This window comes from Taudactylus pleione, unplaced genomic scaffold, assembly GCF_031769625.1.
Source record: "Taudactylus pleione unplaced genomic scaffold, aTauple2 ptg000034l, whole genome shotgun sequence".
Taxonomy (NCBI): Eukaryota; Metazoa; Chordata; class Amphibia; order Anura; family Myobatrachidae; genus Taudactylus; species Taudactylus pleione.
Genome location: NW_028284436.1, coordinates 4,170,394 through 4,194,005, shown reverse-complemented (window position 1 = coordinate 4,194,005; position 23,612 = coordinate 4,170,394). Strand labels below are relative to the sequence as shown.

Genomic DNA, 23,612 nt, shown 5'->3' with positions numbered 1-23,612 from the left:
TGAAGTAGAAAAGGTCAAAATACTAGGATGGGAGTTCTATTAAGAAGTGATGTTGCCCATAGCAACCAATCAGATTCTACTTCTCATTTATCTAGCACCTTCTAGAAGATAATACCTGGAATCTGATTGGTTGCTATGGGCAACATCACTTCTTAATAGAACTCCCAACTTAGTAAATTTACCCCAAAGGGCTAAATTTAATAAGCGGCGGCTTTGGTGTCATTTAGGTCTGTTTTGATGTCTAAACTGAAACCCCCATCGATACCCGGCAGTTTTTAAACGACAACCCGCCATGGAGTGTTCTATTTGCCAGTGGTTTCTATAATATTTCACTGTGGTTTCTATTGAAACCACTGCCGATTTGAAGCCATTCTATTCATATTCATTTACTTGTGCTACCCTATTTGTTATAGAAAGCAGCATTTAATTTATATCATAAAAACAGACCACAGTGGTTTAGATGCAATTATATTCATATATTGGTGCTTTTACAGAAAAAAACACTCTCCCAACATTATAGAAAGAGACAGCCGGCTACTTTCACTTTGTGGGTTTGTGAGGAGTGTGAGTGGAGAAGGAGGAAGTTGTAGGAAAGTATTAGGAGAAAGATATCAAGTGATTGCTAATTGTGGCGATTTTATTTTTTAATATAAAAGTTGTCTTGTTGTCTGTATTGGTCTATTTGAGATATGTGTTTTCCAGTCCTTAGTTTGATTTAATTTGTTTGTGCGTGTGTCAGTGTTTTTGTTTTATATTTTTATTTATTTGTTTGTGTATTTCTGTTAAAGACCAGTTATGTGTCAATTAATTGTTGCCTGTCAAAATCAGTTCATTTACCTGCTGTTTCAGCAAACACACCTGTCTGAGGCTAGACAATTTTTGGTGGTTTTTCAAAATCAATGCTTGATAAATCTGAGGTTTCTATTCTATTCTTTTTATGGTCTAAAACATTGATTGTGCTTCGATATTCAATTATGTTCGATTCATTTCTAAAGTGTGCTTTAACAGCGGTTATAGCCTTAATAAATCTGCGGATAGCAAAACCACCACCAAACCGAAGGGTTTAGAACTTGCCGCTTAATACATTTTACCCAAAGACTTATTTCACCTACTCAGTTAAACAGGTTGGGTGCGGGATACCGGTGCTCAGGATCCCGACGATCAGAATCCCGACAATCAGAATCCCGGCGCTGGCATCCCGACAGGGTTAGGCTACCGACACCTGTCTAAGTATCCTAACCCTATCCCCTAACCCTCCCTACCCGCAGCCTAAATCTAACTACCCACCCCCCGCAGCCTAACCCTAACCCTCCCCCTAACCCCAATACTTACCATCGGGATGCTGGCGCTGGTATTCTGACTGGTGTCGGAATTCCGGCACCGGCATGCTGAGCGGTGGCAAACCGACCGCCAGGATCTCAACTGTATCCCAGGTAAACAGTTAGGGATATATTTAGGGGGAAAAATGGCTGTGCCAAATGCGTACATACAACTATTTTTGATTCAGGTACGTCAAAAACAGCATCGGTATTTAGCATTAAATGTCCCACAAATACATATTTTTGGTTAACTTCTTATCTATTTCTTCTTAATGAATAACAGTCATAATGGGCAGGAAGATTCAGCAGAATTCCAAAAGTTTATTTACGACATATTCTGAGAATGTGACACTGGGTGGCAGGGAGGAACAGCTTAACAAATTAAAAAAACAACTACAGATGTGTCCTCATACACCTAACTCAACTGTAGAGTACCGTCTTTCTCTTTGAGCTTTTGCGCCAGTCGCATCACAAGAAGACGCACACAGTATACCAGAGACGCTGGGCTGTGACTTATATCACACAGAAAACGAGAGTTATGGTAAAACTTACCTTTGCCAACTCTCTTTCTTCGAAGTCCATAGGGTCCACATGGATACCATGGGGTGTAGGTGGTGGATAAGGACCGACACCAAACAGTTAAGCTTTCAACTGCCAGGATGCAACGGTCCCTCCCCCCTAAACCCCGCCCCTGAGCCTGAGGCAAATCAGTTTGTTAACAAGCCCAAGGCAGGGGGAGGAGAGGATAGAAGGAAGACCGGTACACAGAAGAATCACACTCTCACATCAAAGACAGGAAACCGGTGACCAGGAAACCCAACCCAGAGAAGCCAGGGGCGTCAGGGCGGGCGCCCTGAGGACCCTATACTTCGAAGAAAGAGAGTTAACAAAAGGTAAGTTTTACCATAAATCTAATTTTCTTCTTCTTCAGGGTCCATAGGGTTCCACAGGGATACTGAGCCGAGAGGAGTATCCTGCATCCAAATGAAGCATCCTGAGAGGCGAAGATATCGAAGGCATAAAACCTAAGAAAGGTGTGGAGAGAAGACTATGTGGCCGCCTTACAAAGCTGTTCAGTTGAGGCACCACGGCAAGCTGGCCACAAGGGTCCCACAGAGCAAGCGGAATGAGCAGAGATGGTAGCCGGCACAGGAAGGCCCATCTGTGTGTAAGCCTGTGAGATAGTCATGCGAAGCCATCTGGCCAGAGTCTGTCTGTGAGGACAAATAGGGAATCTGTTTTCCGAAGAGAACTTGTATGGTCCACACAGATCCTGAGAGCACGGACCACATCCAAGGAGGCCTCACCTGCCGAGAGGTCTGCTGATTGGAAGGCCGGGACTACGATTTCCTCATTAATATGGAAATGAGAAACAACCTTGGGAAGGAAGTCAGGACGAGTTCTGACTGTCTAATCCCGGCAAGGGTCTAATGACAGGTGTCAAAATCCAGACGGCTGTCATTTTACCTACGCCGGGGGCCCGACCTCCGACATCCCAACCGAAGGTAAGCTGTAAGCCGTGCGCGGACAGCCGCGGAGGGGGGGGGGGGGGGTTTGAGAGGGTTAGGTTAGGGGCTCCCTGGACTTAGGGTTAGGCAGCCCCCCGGGAGGGTTATGCTAGGAAAAAGGGGGGTTAGGCACCCCGGGAGGAGGTTAGGGTTAGGCAGCCCACCGGGAAACTTAGGTTTAGGCTGCGGGGAAAGGGGGGTTAGGTTTAGGCACTTAGAGGGGAAGGTTAGGGTAAGGCATCCCTTAGGGAGGGTTAGGGTTTGGGGGGGGGGGGGTTTAGGTTAGCGATACTTACCTAAATTAGAAGTCGCCATCTTCACCTCAGCTGGGATTCCTCTGTCGGGATTTGAACCGCCGGCCATGTAAACCATACCGATTCCCGAGGAACAGCCCTAGTGAAAGGTCAGAAATGGGGAGCGACAGGAAAGTGCCCCTAAATTTGACACCCTACGGGTAGACGCAAGAGCCAGAAGAAAGAGAGTCTTCGCTGTGAGCCACTTGAGTTCCACAGATTCCAGGGGTTCAAACGGAGGACCCTGAAGGGCCTGGAGAACCACTGACAAATCCCACGGCGCCACTGGAGGGACGAAGGGAGGTTGAATACGGAGGACACCCTGAAGGAAGGTGTGAACATCTGGCATTGGAGCAATTCTGCGCTGGAACCAGATGTAATATAACACGTTGTAAATAGTCCGTCCTGGACAACATCCTCTTCATTCAAGCTTGCTGCACAGGATTTGCATGATAGCAATATAGGTGCAGTCGCTTGCTTGCTACGTTTGTCTTTGTTAGACATAGTTGCAGAGTATACACTAATATGCGACAGAATACACCAAATACAAATGGGTATGCAGACACTATTATACAAATGGGTATGCAGTATAGTGATCCTGCCTATGCTTAAATAAGCTGCAGGAGAGCACAGCACAGAATATGGTACTGTGTAGAGTGCAACCAAACAGTATATGACAGCCTTCACATTTATAAGTAAAAATTAAGTATAGTAGACCCTGCATACACCAGTATGATAGGGTTATAGTGAGAGGAAAAGGAAAGGCATTGGCTGAGATTAGATACAGACAGACAGCGCTAGCAAAAGTCACATACTATGCAGAAAAACACTAACTGCAAAAGTGCGCTACATTCAACTACTCAGACGCAATGTCTGGTAGGCTATAGCGCTGCATAACCAGACTCCTGGGAGAGGTATGTAGGGGGACCGGCCCCAGTGTTTCCAGACAGAGCTGTGACTGAGCCTGCAGAACATGGATGCCGGAGACCTCTGACGGGGCGGGATCCGAGGAGGAAAGCAGCTCAGAGCGTCCAGACCACGGTGGAATGGTGCCTTGAGCTGGGGGAGGGGCCGCTGTAATAGGAAAAGCTGACCTCCCCTGGCTGATTTTTGATCACCGGGACGCTGGATTCCCGCACCCTGATGGTCTAGTGGATCACGCGGTCGAGGCCCAAGACTGGAGGTCAGACTGCTGTGGGCTACCGGAAGCGGTAAACCGCCTTACCTGTCCCCCGCGTCCGAGTTGCAATCTGGGGTCCTAGTCGACTAGCAAGGTCCCCAGGAGCCCCGCTGAAAGTACCAAGCGATGCTATGGAGTTGCGGCGCCCGGGCGGGGGATGGAAAGGTAGCACAGACGTCCTAAGGACAGTCTGATGCTGCGCACTCAGTAATAAAGATAAATAAAATTAGAAATCATAAGAATAAAGCTTTGGGCTGCATAAGGCAGCCCACTGTTATAAAAGGTGATCCGAGCTCCTGCCGGACACCAAGCAAACTGCAGTATTCTCCCCAGGCTGTTTTCTGCGGGCGCATCGCCCGGCAGAAACAGCCTACCGCCCGGCACTTTCCCCCGCCGCTTTCCCGGTCACCCTCACCGACCCCTGCTGTGGAACGCTCGCCTCTGAAGCGACCAGAGGCTAAAGAAGCCTCTGGTCGCTTCAGAGGCGAGCGTAATGGGCACTTTTGACTGACAGCCAGTGGGGGAGCAGCCTGAGACCTGTCGGGCTGGAATGGTAAGGGAGATACCCCTCTTCCCGATGCGCACATAATTGCGAAGGCCCCCACCCGGCTACTTCTTGATGCCATCCGGCTGGAAAAAAATTCTGGGGAGAACACTGAGCTGATTTGCCTCGGACTCAGGGGCGGGGTTTAGGGGAGAGGGATCGCTGCATCCTGGCAGTTAAAAGCTTAACTGTTTGGTGTCCGGTCCTTATCCACCTCCTAAATTCCCATAGTATCCCTGTGGATCCCTATGGAAGAAATTTGTTTTAAATACAAAAGTCGCAGATGAAGCACAATTTAACTTGGCGTAAGAAAAAGCCGTGGCTGCTGCATGGTAGCACTTCGTACACAGATTCAAACTTATTCACACATATATGTACAAATGTTGCACATGAAATTGATAAGTGTAATCTAGCAAAGTAGTTGTCGCTCCTAGTTATTCTATTTGTGCGAATAAGCTGCACATTTCGAGCGAAAAAGAAGCTTGGAGCGGCTGCGTGGCCGGGACCAGGCACGCCGAGAGGGTCTGTTTGGCGCGACTGAAGCCGCAGTGTATGAGGACAGATCTGTATATTAGATTTTTTTTTCCTCCTGGGTATTATCTGCAATTTTCTGCCAGATGCACAAAAATATGTTTGACTAAAAACATTTGAATATATATTGTGTCTACTTTTCAAGCTCTCTTTTATCTGGAAGTTTAGCATTGGCAGGCAGAGCTGCATGTTTGATCTTACATTTAAGGGAAAGATCAGTACCATGCACAGCAATTAATGAGTATTAAATGTATGTTTTCAATGTTATTTCATATGCAAACTGTATTCAAAGTTGAGGCTCAGATTTGGAACATTTGGTTCCATTGAAGAGGAAACGAGACATCAAGATAGAGAGAGCCCTGTCTGTGTGGAGTTTGTATGATCTCATGATCATTTGGGTTTCCACCAGATGCTCTCGTATTCAAGCATGGTGCAAAGACATGCTGGTAGATTAATTAAACTTTCCAACATTGGTGGTCTCAACGGTAGGATGAGTGTGTAGCCGCGGCACCATAAGGGCAGGGCCACACCCCCATCTCCACTTCTGAAAACCTGCAATTTAGTAAATATACCCCTTGGTTGGAAGCATAATCACCTTTCTTTAATATATGCAAATGTTGTTCTTAAGTTTAGACACTACAGACGTGTACACATACATCTGTCCTTCATGAGCTACAAGTAGCGTGCGTTACACATAACACGTGAGCGCCATGCGGCTCGGTGGCGCTGAGCTTCTTTTCGTGTAACTTTTTTCCCTTAAAATGCATCTTATAAGCAAAGTGATTTGAATAGGACGCACAAGCAGCTTCTGCTGATTAAAATGACATGCCTATATTCTGTGTGCGACTGTCTCTGCATGCAAAATGCTTCTTTACAGTGTCAGCGGCTCTGAACTGGCAAATGAAACCCGAGGCTAAAGCTTGTGATTAATGTGGCAATTAATGGAAAACTCTTTTATTTATCAGTTAAAAGGGAACAAAACCTGGGTCGCATTGCATCAGAAATGCATCTGGGGGACTGGAGAGCGTTGTTGTACATCTGGCTAAAGAGGTTATTGTAAGGTAGAATGTGAACTAATCATATGACGCATATATACAATCCCAAGACAACCTCCTCTAACAGGTGCGACCTATTGCTATCCAAGTCCTGCAACTGGATCACATTAAAGGGGGAATTCAATTGTTTTAACACGGCCACAGCTCCCATCTAAAGTGACAGGAACTATTGTTTGTGCCGCTCGACGAGCTTGCTGCCGGTGCCCATTATTTCTGCTCGTACCCTCTTGGAGGTGGCGAGCAGAAATCCACCTAAAGTCTGACTTTTGGTGGCACAAACTTATCGCGCCCAATAGTTTTGACGGGTTTAGCTGCTTTACGTGGCTAATCCGTTGCATTTGGGCGCGACATACTTGCGGCACTCGCGCCCATCGGCAAAACTATTGAATTTCACCTGATGGGCACCCATGACATACACGCCCCCAAAAACAATGGAATGTTATGGTTTGGGGTTTCCGATCATTGTAAACGGACTCACAAAACGGTCACAAGATTTACTTAGCAGCATTTATTTATTACCAGTTATTTTTTATAGCGCACACATATTCCGCAGCGCTTTTACAGAGAATATTCAGCCATTCACATCCGTCGCCTGCCCTAGTGGAGCTTACAATATATATTCCCTACCACATGCACACACTAGGGGTAATTTTGTTAGGAGCCAATTAACCTACCAGTATATTTTTAGAGTGTGGGAGGAAACCGGAGCACCCGGAGGAAACCCACGCAGGCACAGGGAGAATATACAAACTCCACACAGTTAGGGCCGTAGTGGGTATCGAACCAACGACCTCAGTGCGGTTTAGAAAATATTTCCAATGAAAAGTGCTAAATCCTTAAACAAGGCCACCCTATATATCTACAGATGTGTCCTCATACACCTAGCCACTATATGCCATACGACGCAAGACACCTGGCGCGACTCAGAGGCTCCAAGAGGAGCAGTATACAGTTTTTCTTAAAATGTTGCATCTTATTTGCATCGCAGATGCAGCAAGACACCACTCACAGTGTTCTAAAGACGCTGGGCTGCAACTTTAACCGCACAAAAGTCACAGGTGATGCACAACGGACCTCAACATGAGAGATTGATCAGCGAAATCTAGAAATGGTAGTTTTTGTCACTTACAGTTGTTTTATTATTGCGAATAAGATGCACACTTTGAGCAAGAAAGACACTCAGCGTGGCCGAGAGGGGCTATTTGCCGCGACTTGAGCAAAAGTATATGAGGACACATCTGTACATTCTTCAAACAGGATTAAGTTTATAGTTTGGGGCCTCTGTCCAGGTTTGTGCACATTTTGGTAATACATTCTACCTCAGGCATGGACTCGACTGTTTAAGGATTATCTTATTTTGAACGATTTTCTATAATTCACAAAGCATTTGTTTTTTTTTTTATTTTAAAGAAACCGTTTAGCAAATTAATTCAAATCTTCTACATTTCAGCGTCGAATTGGATTTCAAGCAGCAAGAAGACAAACTACAACCAGTATTGAAAAAACTCCATCCCATTGAGGAAACTCAGGTTGCACCTTTGCCTTACCCTGCAGAGAGTTACACATCAACTCCCAAGCAAAAAGCTAAAACAGAATCAAAAAAACATGGAAGATGGAAACTCTGGTTTCTTTAGCTAAAACATGCTGGAAAAAAAAAAGTGAGCCTGTGGCCTTCTTAGGCACATACCTGAAATACAACAGATCATCGACAAAGGGATCTTGTTAACATGACGTTATCAAGGAGGAAATGGTTGGGCAGTATGCAGATACCTACTGTGCGTACCAAAAAGGCCTTTATACTTGCAACTCAATGGCAGAAGCAAGGTATAAAATCACAACATGCCAACTTTTCCTAGGAGTCCTCTATGCGGGATGTAAAACGTGGATTTAAAATTTGTATTACCAAATGTGAAGAAAAAGAGACAGAAAAATTATGGTATGAAGTTTTTCTTTCTTTCTTTCCCCCCGGTTCGGCATAAAAACCTACGGCTATAATTTGGGTCCCTTTCCTTTTATGTTTTTAAACGTGAATATAAAGAAGAAAAATGATAGCCTTACATTCAAAGAAAGGGGTCTTTCATTTAATACTTTTCTTGTAAACACAAGCAGGGGGTGAGTGCAGTTCTCAGCACATCAAAATTTGGAGAAAGCACAAATTTTCAAATGGTCGGAGACCAGTGAAAATCTCAAAAGATGTGACTAAACTTGTTTGCCTTCTCATGCTACCGAATTATATTTTTCAGTCAGTCATTGTCACGCTTATTTTAATATAACAGAAACTACATTTAAATTGCTCAATTGCGAGCAGCCAGGCATATCCCAAAGTCAGAACATGCCTTTAATCTCATTGTTCGTTGACAGGGTCAAGGCTATGGGACACTATGTTTTCTCAGATCTAATTTCTAATGTTTTCGTACCCAAAAATAACCCAAAACTATTTAAAAATATATTAAAATTCTGGCTAAGTTTCATAACTGATGTTGAAATACTGTTGGTCTTAATATTATGTTTTGTATTCTAAAAAATCTCAAATGCCATACCAAGGTAAAAGAAGCCAAGATGTATTTTTTTTTCTCTTTAATTTGGCATTATGCTTTGTTACAATTGATCTACGACTTTTTCAATAAAAATGGTTTAATTTAGAGAAGTGCAATTTACATTTGTTAGTCAATGTCTGTTTAAGCAAATTATGTGTATTTGGTATTTTGTAGATAATTTTAAAAGAAGCAATTAAATGTAATTTTAATCTTTAATTAATCCAATGTTAAAACTTAATGGTGGGTTGTTTCACTACTTGGTATAACCTTACAATCGTAATACTTGATTGTAATTGGTAGGACTTACTTAGAAAACTCTTAACTCATAGTATTATACATTACACTTGTTATATGCCCCTAAAAAAAAAAAAAAAAAACTCTCCAAAACACTAAAATTATTATTTTTGCAATATACCCTGTAGCTTATAAGTTGTTTGGAAGCAGAGAATGTTTACTTTTTTCTACAGTATTGTCAGAGTGGTAGCCTCCCAGAAAGGTATATTCTTGAGAAATTATTGATATAAAATAATGCTTTACAGAATTTGGCACTACATTTAGGGGCAGATTCGGCTTGTGTCATGGGTAAAGTGCGTGGAATTAATTAATTAGAGACCCACTATCAACTCGCAAGCAGCACTTCATGCACTCTCTGCTAGTGTGTGCAGAAATAAGCATCAAAATAAGCTTTAACTGATAATTTAAAACTGGTAGTGGGTTTCTAATGGAATAGCTCTGGGCACTTCACCCATGAAAAGAGACAGAGAGACCCAAAAGACCCAGCCCGGGTCTAATTGGATCGTCCCCTTAAAGGGTCAACTGTTTTTTGCAACTAACACACAGACATTTTCTCAAGAGTCATCAAAAATACCTTGTTGCAAATAATTTAACACTGAAAAGACTGATAATGAATTAAAATGGTATATAGTTAATAAGATGTTGCATATTGGAAATGTACCATATATTACACAAACACATGAGAATAACTTCCTATGTTAAAACCGTTCACAGACATTTTTTAAGACAGTTTCTGAGTTATTGAACAGGCCAGGTAGCCAATTTTGTTTTTATTTAGACTATAGATTTGGGTTATAAAATAATTAATATCTAAATTGCATTTTTGGAATGTAACAAACAGTTAATGTTACAACAATAAAGAGTGTAAGGAATTAAAAGTTCACTATTTAGAAGATAAGAAAAACAATGCATGTTTGATCTTTGAGTGGTTTTTCAATGCTGGGATATATAAATTAGAACAAGGTGCTTTATTTGCTATCACTGTGTGATAATTTGAAGCAAGTATATGGATTGTGCATTTTTTCTTTAATATTGTACAAAAATTGTTATCATGCCCAGGAAAAAAAAGATATGTTTTATGAGAAATAATGTTAGACTAACTTAATAGGGCTACTAAAAATGTACATAAAAAATATTAAATTATTTTTGTGTATAAACTAGTATGTGTAAAGGGAATATAGTGATAATGTGCCAAGAAGGAAGTGCAATTGTTTTATTTGCAGGGTGGGGGTGAAATATTACTGTATTTTTTAATGTTTTTTAATTAAAGATACATATGTTTATATTGCACAATTAAAACTATGTCCCCAAATAAAGTATTGCCCATATATTATGATTAAATCAGTAGAATAGTATATTAAATTAAACTCTGGTTTCGATTTGAAATAAAGGTTGATTTTTTCAATTTTTCACTAATTAGCTGTGCTTCAAATAACTATTACAATGAATCAATATTATGTAAAGAGAACTCAAATACTCTTGTTTAGGATGATTATTTTTAATTGCTGTTTATATACATTATATATATATATATATATATATACATACACACACACATACACACCCACACTATAATGTATATACATACATACAGTGTATGTATACATATATACACACACAGTGTATATATATATATATATATATATATACACACACACATATATATATATATATATATATATACACACACACACACATATATATATATATATATATATACACACACATATATATATATGTCAGAGATCCACTGCACTCGCCACTCCCAGATTTGGGGTGCAGACCAGCACTGGCCATTCCCAGGACTGGGGTGCAAGTGGCCTGTGACCACATTGCTTAAATAAATAAAATCAGAAAACCCAGCACTCACCATGTTTAAACACTCACAATGATGTATAAATAAGTAAATAAATAATGGGGATTTGGTTCAAGCCATGCACCAAATCCCCATTATTTATTTACTTATTTATACATCATTGTGAGTGTTTAAACATGGTGAGTGCTGGGTTTTCTGATTTTATATATATATATATATATATATATATATATATATATATTTTAGTTTAGGAAAGGTTTACCACATTGTCTTCATATTTACAACGGTAAGTAAACTGCTTATTTTTCTACAAGATTGTAATGTTTCAAATAAGAATACTAAAATATATATATATGCAAAAATAAAAATACAAGGTGAATGGAAACTTATGTAACAATTGAAACAAAGCTTCATTACCAAAGTAACACAAAAACACCCATTGTATTTTTAAAATTCACACAATTAAATTAAACTGAATGGCAGACAAAAGCTTGAGGCCAAAAGTAAAGCACAAATAATAGTACTATGGTTCTTATTTAAATATTAGGTATATTCAAAAAGCAAAGAATATTACCTACTTATTAAGGCCCTAACCTGGTATGTGTGTATAGATCGATATATTAGAATTTGCAGAATTTATACAGATCAAAATAATCTGGTATTCTGTGGTGAAATCACTATTCCTGTTTTAAAAATAAATAAAAAATAAAGAAATATTCTGAAAGCTAGAAAAAAGACACAATCATTTTATTTTTGGACTGGTTAAAGTGGAAATGCTTGTAATTGAGTCAGGCACTCTCCATTTAAGGACAAATACAAACAAGCACATGCAAAAATGAATTTATGCACTGTCAAAGTAGGCCATACATGCTAGGTAAAACAAACAGACTATACTGACAAAATACAATGAAAGAATATCAAAATGGCCTATTTTCAATTATGCAATGCAATTTCCCCCCATCCCCCCCCCCAGTTATGAGAATTGGAGAAATTTAAAGCTATTGGCACCGATGAATAAAAAAACTCTTAAAGTTATCATCAACTACATTATATAACCATACTCACTAAAATACTGTATATGCAACATTTCTTGTGCAAATATTTATTCTTCCAGTCAGTAATAAGTCATTATGAACTAATAAGTAGTAATTAGAAGTGCCAACATTCTGAAAGATAACTGTAAATTAACCACCTATTAATACAGGTTACGTGATACAGAGATGTAAGAGAGCTCAGTACATACAAACACTGTCACGATAGCAGAACAGGAAAGAAAATAACTAAGAATTGATTTACAGCATGTTAACAATTACCATGGTAACTACTTATGTAGATGCAATTTCTAATCAATTCATTGCAAACTGGTAAAAAAAAATGGAGCAGTGTTAGATATGCATAGTGATAACTGTGATTAGAATACGTCTCAAATGGGTACAGACAAGGATGTACTTAAGAAATCTGATGGCCCTGGAATACATTAACCAATATTAATTACTATGTACCTTATGTACAGACTAGCACACACTGCTTATCATGTAAGTATGGTGCTTTAGGGGCCACTTGTAACCCTCACTAATAAGCCTTTCAGCCCTCGACAAGGTCCATGATGTTTGATCAATAGCTACCCCAACTATATAAATCTCTTCTAGATCATCTACTGTAGGGTGGACTCCAGTACTGGTGTTACAAGTGGTGTTATTTAAAATGGTGTTTAAAAATATTGACTGGGCTGTCATTTGGGGTGCCCTGCGCCCCAGATGCGAACCCCAGAGTGTTAGGGACCTGCTCGACGAGGTGACTTGACGTTGGTGTGCAGGCCCGTATCATTTGCCAACGATATGCTAACTACCTCTGATATGATATATAATTACAATATACATTTCAATTTGAACAATAATGATCGCATAGTACATCTGCAATTTCTTTTCTTGTGTATTTTGCTTCAAAATTTAGCAATGAGATTTATAAATGCAGCAATTGAACCAGTAAAAACAGATTATAAAATAGAAATAAATAAAGAAAAAATGAATAATCAGTACTTAGTGATTTTACCAAAGAGACACTTACAATGAGCTCAGAATCCCGTCCCATGGATATAACTGTTCTGTTTACGGTTCTCAAAAGTTTTTCCATAATTATCTGGACATGGCGCTGCGTTGGTCCCTGTACATGAAATATAACAATAATAAGATTTATAGCTACAAATATGTAGAATAACATTTCATGGTCATGTGTTTTACCAGTCGGGTATACAAGAATCAAAACAATCTACATATAAAAAGAGTACATTTTCCATTTCATATTAGAGACTGTGAGGGAATTTTTTGCAATTTTGAACGTTTCGAAAATGGCTCCATTGTTTTAATATTGGTCCAGATGAAAGCACTGTATATATGCGGCTACATGAATATCAATTTACACGGTTCCCCTATATTTTTGTTTAGTTCCTTTCCATTAAACGACTACATCCAGTAATTTCAGCACATTACTGACGTAACATTACTGATCTTATTTTTTACCCTCTTACTTGGTAACGGTTTCCGAACTGTAACCCCCAGAGTTTGTGCCTAGGAGGCGAGTTTACAGTCCTTTTAAGAGTAACTCTTAAGCAGCTCCCTTCTTCCTCAATGTCTACAAAGGCTCCATTCCAAAAACCATCTCCAGTGCACCATTCACTCAATGTCAGCGGGGTTTCAACCTCAAGCACATAAAGCGGACATCAAGCAAATTATGCATAGGTGGGTTAAATAGGAGGATTAGTCCATAACACTACATTTGATACTAAAGGGGAGATGTATCAAGGCTTGGAGAGGGACAATTTTAAGAAGCTATCCAAAGCAATCAGCTTCCAACTGCCATTTCATAGACTGTGCTAAAGGACAGAAAGAAACTGATTGGTTGTATTGAGCAAATTCTCCACTTTATCTCTCACCAAGGCTTGATATATCTCACCCAGAGCCTTTGAAAAATGAAAGGGGACCCCAGTAGCACATAAAAAGAAACTATTAGGGAAAAGGTACCACAATGTGGGTAAGGTAAGGAGGGTAAAATCGGCTTCTAATTTAAACCAGAGCAAAGTTAGTAGGAATTTGTAAAACAGCAACAAAACCAAATTAAAATACATTTAATTTCAAAATATATAACACAGTAAATACAGACTATAGTTATAGTGGCATGTGCCCCTACCAATATAATATGAACACATCTTCCATCTTGAGAATGGTTTTGATGTCTAAATGCCTGCCAGCAACTTCTAATAAATGCATGGTATTTTATCTATAGAATCCTTCAGTGCTTTTTGGTCATGATTCTTTATAATCTGGCAGTGTTGTGTATATTCATTCCCCTGGGACACAACACAAAGCTGATCTCTAGATACAACTGAATCCAGTGCGGTGAGCACAACGAACTGTAGCAGAATTACAACACAGGGGAATGAGTTGAATATATATATATACACACACACACACACACACAAACACAAACAAAAAGCACTAATCCACGGCACTCACCATTCCTAGTTTTGGGGTGCAACATGGTATGTGACCACATTGTTTAAATATAAATCACAGGGGCTCTGCACTCACCATAATAACTAATAATAATAAACATAATAAACAGTGGGGTTTTGGTTCATGAATTGATCAATGCATTTAAGCTTGCAGGCAAGCTTAAATGCATTGATCAATTCATGAACCAAAACCCCACTGTTTATTATGTTTATTATTATTATTATTAGTTATTATGGTGAGTGCAGAGCCCCTGTGATTTATATTTAAACAATGTGGTCACATACCATGTTGCACCCCAAAACTAGGAATGGTGAGTGCCGTGGATTAGTGCTTTTTGTTTATTATGATTCATTTTTATAATTAATCATTTTTGTGATCACATTTTCTCATGCACCCCTCTTAACTAGTTATTTAACTTGTGTCAGCTGTTTTCCTAGGTGCTTTGCAACAGGTGTGCAGGGTAACTGTCTCACATTTAAAAGCAAAGTTGCTGTGAGCTTTAAACCTTGATAGCATACCCTGAGTTTAACACTAATGTGATGGCTATGTCCATGTTATAATTCTGAGCAATAGAGTAGGGACTTGCAGTAAAGTGGGGTCCCGTGACGGGGGCTGCAAGCTTAAATGTATTGATCAATTCATGAACCAAAACCCCACTGTTTATTATGTTTATTATTATCATTATTAGTTATTATGGTGAGTATATATATATATATAGCACTGACACATAATTAAACTGGTTATGGAGAAGGAAAAACAGGGACTCAACAGGGAGCACACAACACTCTGCGTTCTCTACCACTGTCCAAATATAATGAACCAAAGGTCCTCAATAGGAGTCATACATTCTGAGCGCATTAATTGTCACACAGAATACGGCACAGGCCTGGGTGTTTATGACTCAATATTCGTATAGAGTGCAGTATGTAGAAGATAGCACAGCTCAATACTGACCACGTCTTTCCTGTACAGCATCTCTAGGATGTTGCTGAGCAGTTGGCAACATGCTTCGAGCTCCTCCTGTCTTTCCAAGTGATACTTCAGCTGATCAGTCATCATTGGAAGCAATATTTCTCTGCAGTCTGAACACAAAACAGGTTGTTAAGCTGCGGTAGAATGGATCCTAAATGCTTAAACACCCATAAAACAGGCAAAAGAAAAAAGAAAATCTCACAGCACTGCAAAACACCAAAGTGATAGGTGAAATAAATCTACAAAAACAAAACAAGCCTGTACTGCAGTAGGAAATAGTAAGGTAGCACACCAACTACCAGATCCCATACATACTGTATAAAGCAAAGGAATGGAAATAGCATTGCCCCAACCCGGCCCATAATGAAGTGTTCATATATAATGTGCTACAGTAATTAGAGACCGGAAACTAATGCGCAGAGAGCTGTCACCACACATTTCACTAGGGGGAGATGTATCAAGCTGTGACAAGAGTGGACAAGGCAACCAAACCAGCTTCTACCCATCATTTTATAGAATGTATTTGATAAATGCTACCTCAAAGCCAATTGGTTGCTACGGGTATCTTCTCCACTGCTTGATACATATCCTAAGTGGGCTTTCTCCAAATACAAAATATAATCCATTAAGAAAACACTTCATAGTTTGTTGAGTATCTGCTCTATCGTCCTGCTGCCAAGGATGGGCCCTGTTCTAATGTATTGGGAATATAGGTTCTTACCAGTAGGCTTATCAGGTGCATCAGGTAGAAAGGGGAGGTTTAATAAAAAATTATTTCAGTGTCGCTTTAGCAGTCATTCCAGGGCCAGCACCTCACCCCCCATTGGCTGCCACCCTACATACTTCTTCTGCCGTGCGTAGATGGGGATTCACATATGTGTGGTGTTAGGCTGTGATATCATAGGCCAGGCCTCCCACCCAGCTCATTATCTACAGGGAGGAGCAACCTGTCTAAATACTGCCTTGGTTCCCTAGTAGTAATGCCTTGTGTCACTACCTGGGCTTTTGAACATACATATTTCAGTATCTACATTCACTCTGGAGTTACAGGCCCTCTTTCTCCTCATTGGTTTAAGTACCCTCCAAATGTGACTGTGTAAAATTGAATTCAAAAAGAGCTTTGAAATGTGTTAAGACAAAAAAAAAAAGATTCAAACATTAGATCACAAATATTGTTCTATTTATTGTTATCCCTCTGAGAGTATCCATGGAGTGCAAAAACTGCAGAGGTCATTAATGTTATTGGCCGACAGCTAGACCTCTCCATAGACAGCAATGGGAACAGCGCCACCTGCTGCCTATCAAAAATAAAAACTTGTATCAACGGGATGCAATGAGGGCGAGTAGTCCTACAGGGTACACATTTTTCAGTATCGCCGTTAACTCTTTCAAGCCCATATTTGTGGATATCCAGATGGTGTGGAACAAGAAAACTCAGCATTATGCTTTAGACTTTGATTAAGGCTATGCAACTGGCAGGACAAGCTGTGATTTGTAGTTCCACAGTAGATGGATACTCACAAACTCATTATTAATTATTTGCTTCCAATCTTCTGTATGTTGGGCTTAAAAAAAAGAAAAAAAACACAGAAAATTGACATTTAGATAAAACTAGTTTAAATGGCCTGGCCAGAGATGTGTCCTCACATTTTCACTATCAGTTCTTAACCCTTTGTGTGATGAAAATATCAGCTTACATAGCAAATAGAGTGTGCATTATTAGAATTAAAATCGTGAGTGTTGTATTTATAACCCGATCATGCCTAAATTCCCACTAAACTGCCATTGGTTAATGTAACCATGGCTGGATCTGCCATAAAGCAAGATTGAGAGGTCTATTTACTAAGCCTTGGATGGAGATAAAGTCGACTGTGATAAGGTGCCAGCCAACCAGCTCCTAACTGTCATTTTTCAAACACAACCTGTGACATGGCAGTTAGGAGCTGATTGGCTGGTACTTTATCTCCATTCACTTGATATCCATCTAAGGCTTAGTAAATAGACCCCTAGGGCCCCATTTAGTAACGGATGATGTGCTTGTTATCACTCATTACTAATCTTAAATGGGGCTCCAACCCAGCTGCTGTCATTTTTCAGACACATCCTGTAAAATGACAGTTAGGAGCTGATTGGTTGGAGCACCATTGAAGATTAGTAATAAGTGATAACAAGAATATCACTTGTTATTAAATGGGGCCCCCAGTTTCAGAAGGCACAATTACTGGGCTGGCAGACACAAGGTCACCTCACCTCCTTATTCATTTGCCTGGAATTATAAAATGACTTCCAAAAGCTTTATTATGATGTCTATATAAACCAGGGGTGGGGAACCTTTTTTCTGCCTAGGGCCATTTTGATATATATATAACATTATTCGTGGGCCCGGTGCAGGCCACGCCACCTCCGTGTGATGTCACACGGGAGCGTGGCCACAAACCCCGGTGATTACAGCAATACGCGGAGCATCCTGTGGATACTCCGGGCAGCTGAAGGGCAGCGGTGTGACCATCTGAAGCGTCCTAAGGATGCTCCAGGTGGCACTGCTGTATAGATTCTGGCTGCAGGGTGTCATTCTAGGCACCCTGCTAGCCAGATGAGGCTAGCAGTAAAAGCTCAGAAGACCAGACCAAATGATTCCGAGGGCCTGATACGGCCCCCGGGCAGGAATTTCCCCATCCCTGATTTAAACAGATACCAGCCATCATATCCTGCAATTTTTATATAAGCTATAACATATTTTTTTACCAAAAGGCAACTAAAAAATATCATATACAGGTCATCATAAGGCTGCTGTAGGTAAAAGCTATTTTATAGGCTATAATGTTATTTCTGCTATCAGGGGATATAAATAAAGGAAAAGCTTTCTTTGAATAGATAAACCACAAAGAGAGAAAATCTGTGGCTATACTGTGCCCAGGTTGCTACCCTACAATTACCTGCTAAAAAGCGTTTACCACTTTTGTAAAGTCATCCTCTTTACAATTAATTTTTAGGAAATTTGGTGGCCCTCACAAGGGAGGAGCCTCTTCTGTTACGTGAAGCCAGGTAACAGAGCTACAGTCAGTATATATAGAACTGCAACAGAGAAACCTGAAACTGTACTGAAGATGTATGGAATGGGCGGTTCTTCAATCATCCAGTGGAGCAAGCCAGATATTGGCATGACGCGTTTCGACACAGGGAAAATTGTTTAGTACAGCCCAACCAACAACAGATGTATTACATTAATAGAAAACATTTTTTTAGTTTGTTCATTATTTTATAATCAAATGGTAAATACATAACTATAAAACGGTCTTTCACTCTCCAATATTTAGCAAACTCAGCAAGCATGGCTTTTAGGAAAATGGTCAAAATAAACAAACCTAGGATTAATAATTTAACACAGAAAAGAGTTTTCATTTGAGCTAATATAGCACTAGCAACTACTGATATATTCCAGGATTTTTACATGATATCTAGTTACACTCACGACCATATATTTATTTCCCTTGAGCACTTCAGAGTACGACGTAAAACAATTACATCAACCCTAATTTCAGGCTTTAGCTTGTGGCTGTATTAGATCAGTCAGTTGGGAGAAATAGCTGATAAGAGAGTGAAGTGGACAAACCTACACAGTGAAAAACTGAAACTGAACTCTACACAATAATCACTTTATTAGAAAAGGATACTGTATAATTTAGAATATCCAAAAGGAATAGTAACCGTATTGAAAATTATTTATGGCATGTCACAGCACTGCTGTCTACACACACAGAGTAGGAACATTTCCTGGGAATTACAGTACAGCAAACAGAGGCCAGAACTTGTATAGTGATTAAGTATAGTGTCATTAAATCTCAAAAACAATAATTATTTGGACTTATAAGTAATATAAAAGCTTACAGTAACAAACAAAAAAAAGACAGTGTCCTGTTTACGGTCTGTGAGCTTTACCATCATAAAAGAGGATATCAACGAGGTTGTTTTTTGGGTTTTTTTGTTCATACACGCAAAACGCAATAAATCAAAAGCGGGTTCATAATAAACATGAGGTTACAGAAATAGTTTTATACAGGTAAAACAACATTGTTGCAAGCTAACAAAGTGCAACCTTATAGCTACAGTCAATAATATAAAAAAAAAAATTAGAAATAAAAATAATAGTCTATATTGTGTATTTGCATGAGGCAAATGTCTATTATTGCATATAAGAAGCATTGATGCAAACACTTTGCTTCTTACCAAGCTGATTGAAAAGGTCGCTGTGTACGATCTCAATGAGGCAATAGAGTTTCTGCCGAACCAGGCGATCTCTTGGTACGTTCAGAATGAAATCGGTAAACAACTTGCTGTAGAAATAAAGGTTAAGGAAAAATTACTTCGGAATAAGAAAACAAGAAAATAAATTCTAATTATATATATATATTGATATAACAATATACATTGAAGCACAGTAAACACTGAAATATTATAAAGATCTGTTGATAATATTTAATCTTACCTCATATACTGTTATCATAACTAAGAAGATTATTGTGGATATATGCGCATAACTACATACTACCGTTCACCAACCATTATTAGCAGAATACAGTGCATTTAACACAAATGTTCGGACTGTATTGCCTAGTTAATTAAAATATATAAATATAGTGCTTGCAAAAAATATAACCATTTTCTTGTGGTGCATTAAAAGCCAGATAATGCAGTGCGTCAGTGCTTTCTGCCCACCAAACACTATAAATAAAATGACATTAATTTTGCAAGATGCAGAAGATGACGGTAATTATGTTCTCACTGTATCATTATCATTTTCATTCAGCTATATATGATAAACCTGAATAGGTGTGAATTAATACTAAGAGGTACATGTCTACTCTCACTAGTTCATAAATCGTCTTGGCTAAAATGTAACAGCCGGCGGGAGCTGGCACAATGACAGCAAGATGAAGCAGAAATTAGTTTAAAAGGCAAAAAACTTTACGTTAACTGGCGCTTTAATTCTAATGACTATCTTGCCTGAACCGTGCTGGCTGCTGCAAGCCGCAGGCGTTTACATTTGGCCCTCTGTCTCTAGGTTGCCCTCTGTGATAGAGCAGATTGGAACATTTCATTCAGCTTCCACGTTCTCGGATAAAATTCCCCACAACAGCCAGAGGTGTGTGTTTTGCTTAGACCATATGCAAGTTGAGTAAACACTGTGGTTGCCTCAAACAACAAGTTAGGAATACTCAATGGCCAATGAGCAATATAAGATAGGAAACCGTAAGCGTTCATTCTTTGTAGTCTGGTGGGATAGAATAATCCCAGACAGACCATTAAACCTAGATTACAACAAGCTTTATATAATATATTAATCTAAAAGAGATGCTAATAACCTTCTACAATCAACTTTTAAATACTTGAAGCCATGGAGTTGTGTTTGAATTTGCTGAGTAGTGTAGATTGTCCCCTTTCAACTGATTTGTGGATACAATGGGCAACTTGCAGTTCAGAAATCTGCCTGATATAGGCAAACAGTATCCAACCACCACCACTATAATTCAAAGATACAGAGATCTGATAAACGAGGGTTAGTGATCCTCTGAGATTTTGGGAGATCCTTTTGGATACTACCTTACAGAAAAACAGTGGTTTTGGAAATAAAAACAAACATAGTAACTGTATTAAAGGAAAAAAAAACTGAGAGGTATATACACAGAGCAAATAAAAAAAAACTATTCCTATGGGCCATCCAAAAAGGATGAGCCATAGAAAGAGCAGTGTGTGAATCCACTGTAGGGAAAATACACTAACAGCTTAAGGATGGCACACTACTTACCTTAATTCTTTCGGATCAAAAACAAGTTTCACATCATTTACAATGGAGGGCAGATATTTCAGTGCAGCACCCTAAAAAAGCATAAAGATTGTACTCATGAGATATCACATTATGGAGTCATCTACAATCCACCTATGGAAACTATGCACGTTGCTTGATCGGAGCTTCTGGCTAAATAAATACAATGTTCTGTCATTTGCCAAGCCTGCCACTGTGACATTGTATCATTCTCTATTTGTCCATTCTTTGTTTTAAATCATAGTAATTACAGCATTTACAGAATTTGAACAATGGCCACATCAAATCCAAACGGCACTGGCAAATAAGAATGATGATATCACATAAACATTACAACATACAGGGAAGGGCTGCGTGATCTGGATATGGATGGAAACATGGAATCTCAGGCGGTCTCCAGGTCTTCCCTTAGTGGTAACATCCAACACATTAAATAATGCATCAAAAATGCAGCACTTTTGATGGGTGTGCATATATACATATATAATTAGGTTTTATACCAACACATGCCCAGTTGAATCCTCAACTAGGTGCAATTTGCCCTGTGTTTGATGTCTGAACTTGTTTGGTGTACTACGGTGCTTTCAAGTTGCTCCCCATATAAATGTATTTTGTTCAGGAGTTCTGTATAACACAAAGGGATGCTGGTGTAGACTATGTACTTGTAGCTGCAATTACAGTGGAGAGTCTTTACCTACATTACCCATCGACAGACACCATGCTATTTATGCCTGTTCTTGTTTGCAGTCTTGCACAAGATCCATCTTATGCTTGCCATACACTGTCAGATAAAACTCACCATCAGACTGACAGACCAATTATCTGACATGCTCAACAACATCCAATATCCCTGTCATATAGTGTCAGATAATTGGTCCGTCTGTCTGATGGGGAGTATATCCACTGCCAGATCTGAATACAAATGGTTACAGCTGTCGGGCAATGCTGGAAGATTTCTCATGCCCAACAGAGCATTCTGATCAGCCGATAATTGGCTGATTGGGCTGATAATTGCACAATGTATGGCTGCCTTTATTGAGGTGTAATAATCGTCTTATAATACAATATCTGTGGGTGTGGTTTAGCCATAGGAGGATCATCCACTAAGTAACCTATTCTTACACATAGTATCCAGTGTAAACTGACAGGCATGGTTGTCCTAACTTGTTTTGTGTGTTTCATCATCAGGCACAATCAGAACTAAAATATAATCAGTCCCAAAACACAACTACAATTCGCTCAAAGATCCTGCAAATCTTCCATCCAGTTTCCCAAAAACCTCACCCATGCTGGGAGTCGCAAATTGGGACTATGGCAAAGAGACACCGTCAGTCTAATGTGGTGCCGGTCGCAAGCCAATCAGTGCTCGCGGAACGGCAGCCAATCAGCAGCCGCGGCCGGTCCGTGAGCTGCAATTGGTCCACGAGCAGCGCCAATTACAATGACGGCAGTACTGACAGTTCCCCAGCGTGTGGCAGCCCCATCCCGTGCCACCCCGAGCTCACCCCCCGCACGGCCCTGGCAGGTAAAAGAAGGGAGATGGGGCCTTACTGTGGCTTAATGTTAAAGAGGCCTTACTGTGGCATAATGTGTAAGGGCCCTTACTGTGGCATAATGTAAAGGGGGCGTTACTGTGGCATAATGTAAAGGGGGCCTTACTGTGGCATAATGTAAAGGGGGCCTTACTGTGGCATAATGTAAAGGGGGCCTTACTGTGGCATAATGTGTAAGGGGCCTTACTGTGGCATAATGTGTAAGGGGCCTTACTGTGGCATAATGTAAAGGGGGCCTTACTGTGGCATAATGAAAAGGGGGCCTTACTGTGGCATAATGAAAAGGGGGCCTTACTGTGGCATAATGCGTAAGGGGCCTTACTGTGGCATAATGTAAAGGGGGCCTTATTGTGGCATAATGTAAAGGGGGCCTTACTGTGGCATAATGTGTAAGGGGCCTTACTGTGGCATAATGTAAAGGGGGCCTTATTGTGGCATAATGTAAATGGGGCCTTACTGTGGCATAATGTGTAAGGGGCCTTACTGTGGCTTAATGTATAAGGGGCATTACTGTGGCATAATGTGTTGTAAGGGACATTACTGTGTGGCATAATGTGTTGTAACGGACATTACTGTGGCATAATGTGTTATAAAGGGCATTACTGTGTCACAAAATCACACACCTTTTTCGTCCTCTTTTTTTTGGGGGGGGGCCAAATTATGGCCTTGCCCCG

The 23,612-nt window shown here is 40.0% G+C and overlaps 2 protein-coding genes across 3 annotated transcripts in view; one reads left to right on the top strand and one right to left on the bottom strand.

Annotated features, from left to right (window-relative positions):
* The window catches only part of INSYN2A (inhibitory synaptic factor 2A), a 63,826-nt gene extending 53,149 nt beyond the window's left edge, over nucleotides 1–10,677 (top strand). Inside the window, exon 4 of the mRNA XM_088452172.1 lies at nucleotides 7,881–10,677. Within this exon, the coding sequence (XP_088308298.1) occupies nucleotides 7,881–8,064 (184 nt within the window). The 3' untranslated portion in view covers nucleotides 8,065–10,677. The remainder of the gene's footprint in view (nucleotides 1–7,880) is intronic.
* DOCK1 (dedicator of cytokinesis 1) overlaps nucleotides 1–23,612 on the bottom strand; it is a 431,183-nt gene that overhangs the window by 251,038 nt on the left and 156,533 nt on the right. For both annotated transcript variants that reach the window (XM_088452203.1, XM_088452204.1), the window contains exons 24-27: nucleotides 21,368–21,438; nucleotides 19,789–19,895; nucleotides 15,544–15,671; nucleotides 13,145–13,240 (exon numbers count right to left, since the gene is read on the bottom strand). In XM_088452203.1, coding sequence (XP_088308329.1) covers nucleotides 13,145–13,240; nucleotides 15,544–15,671; nucleotides 19,789–19,895; nucleotides 21,368–21,438 — 402 coding nt within the window. The remainder of the gene's footprint in view (nucleotides 1–13,144; nucleotides 13,241–15,543; nucleotides 15,672–19,788; nucleotides 19,896–21,367; nucleotides 21,439–23,612) is intronic.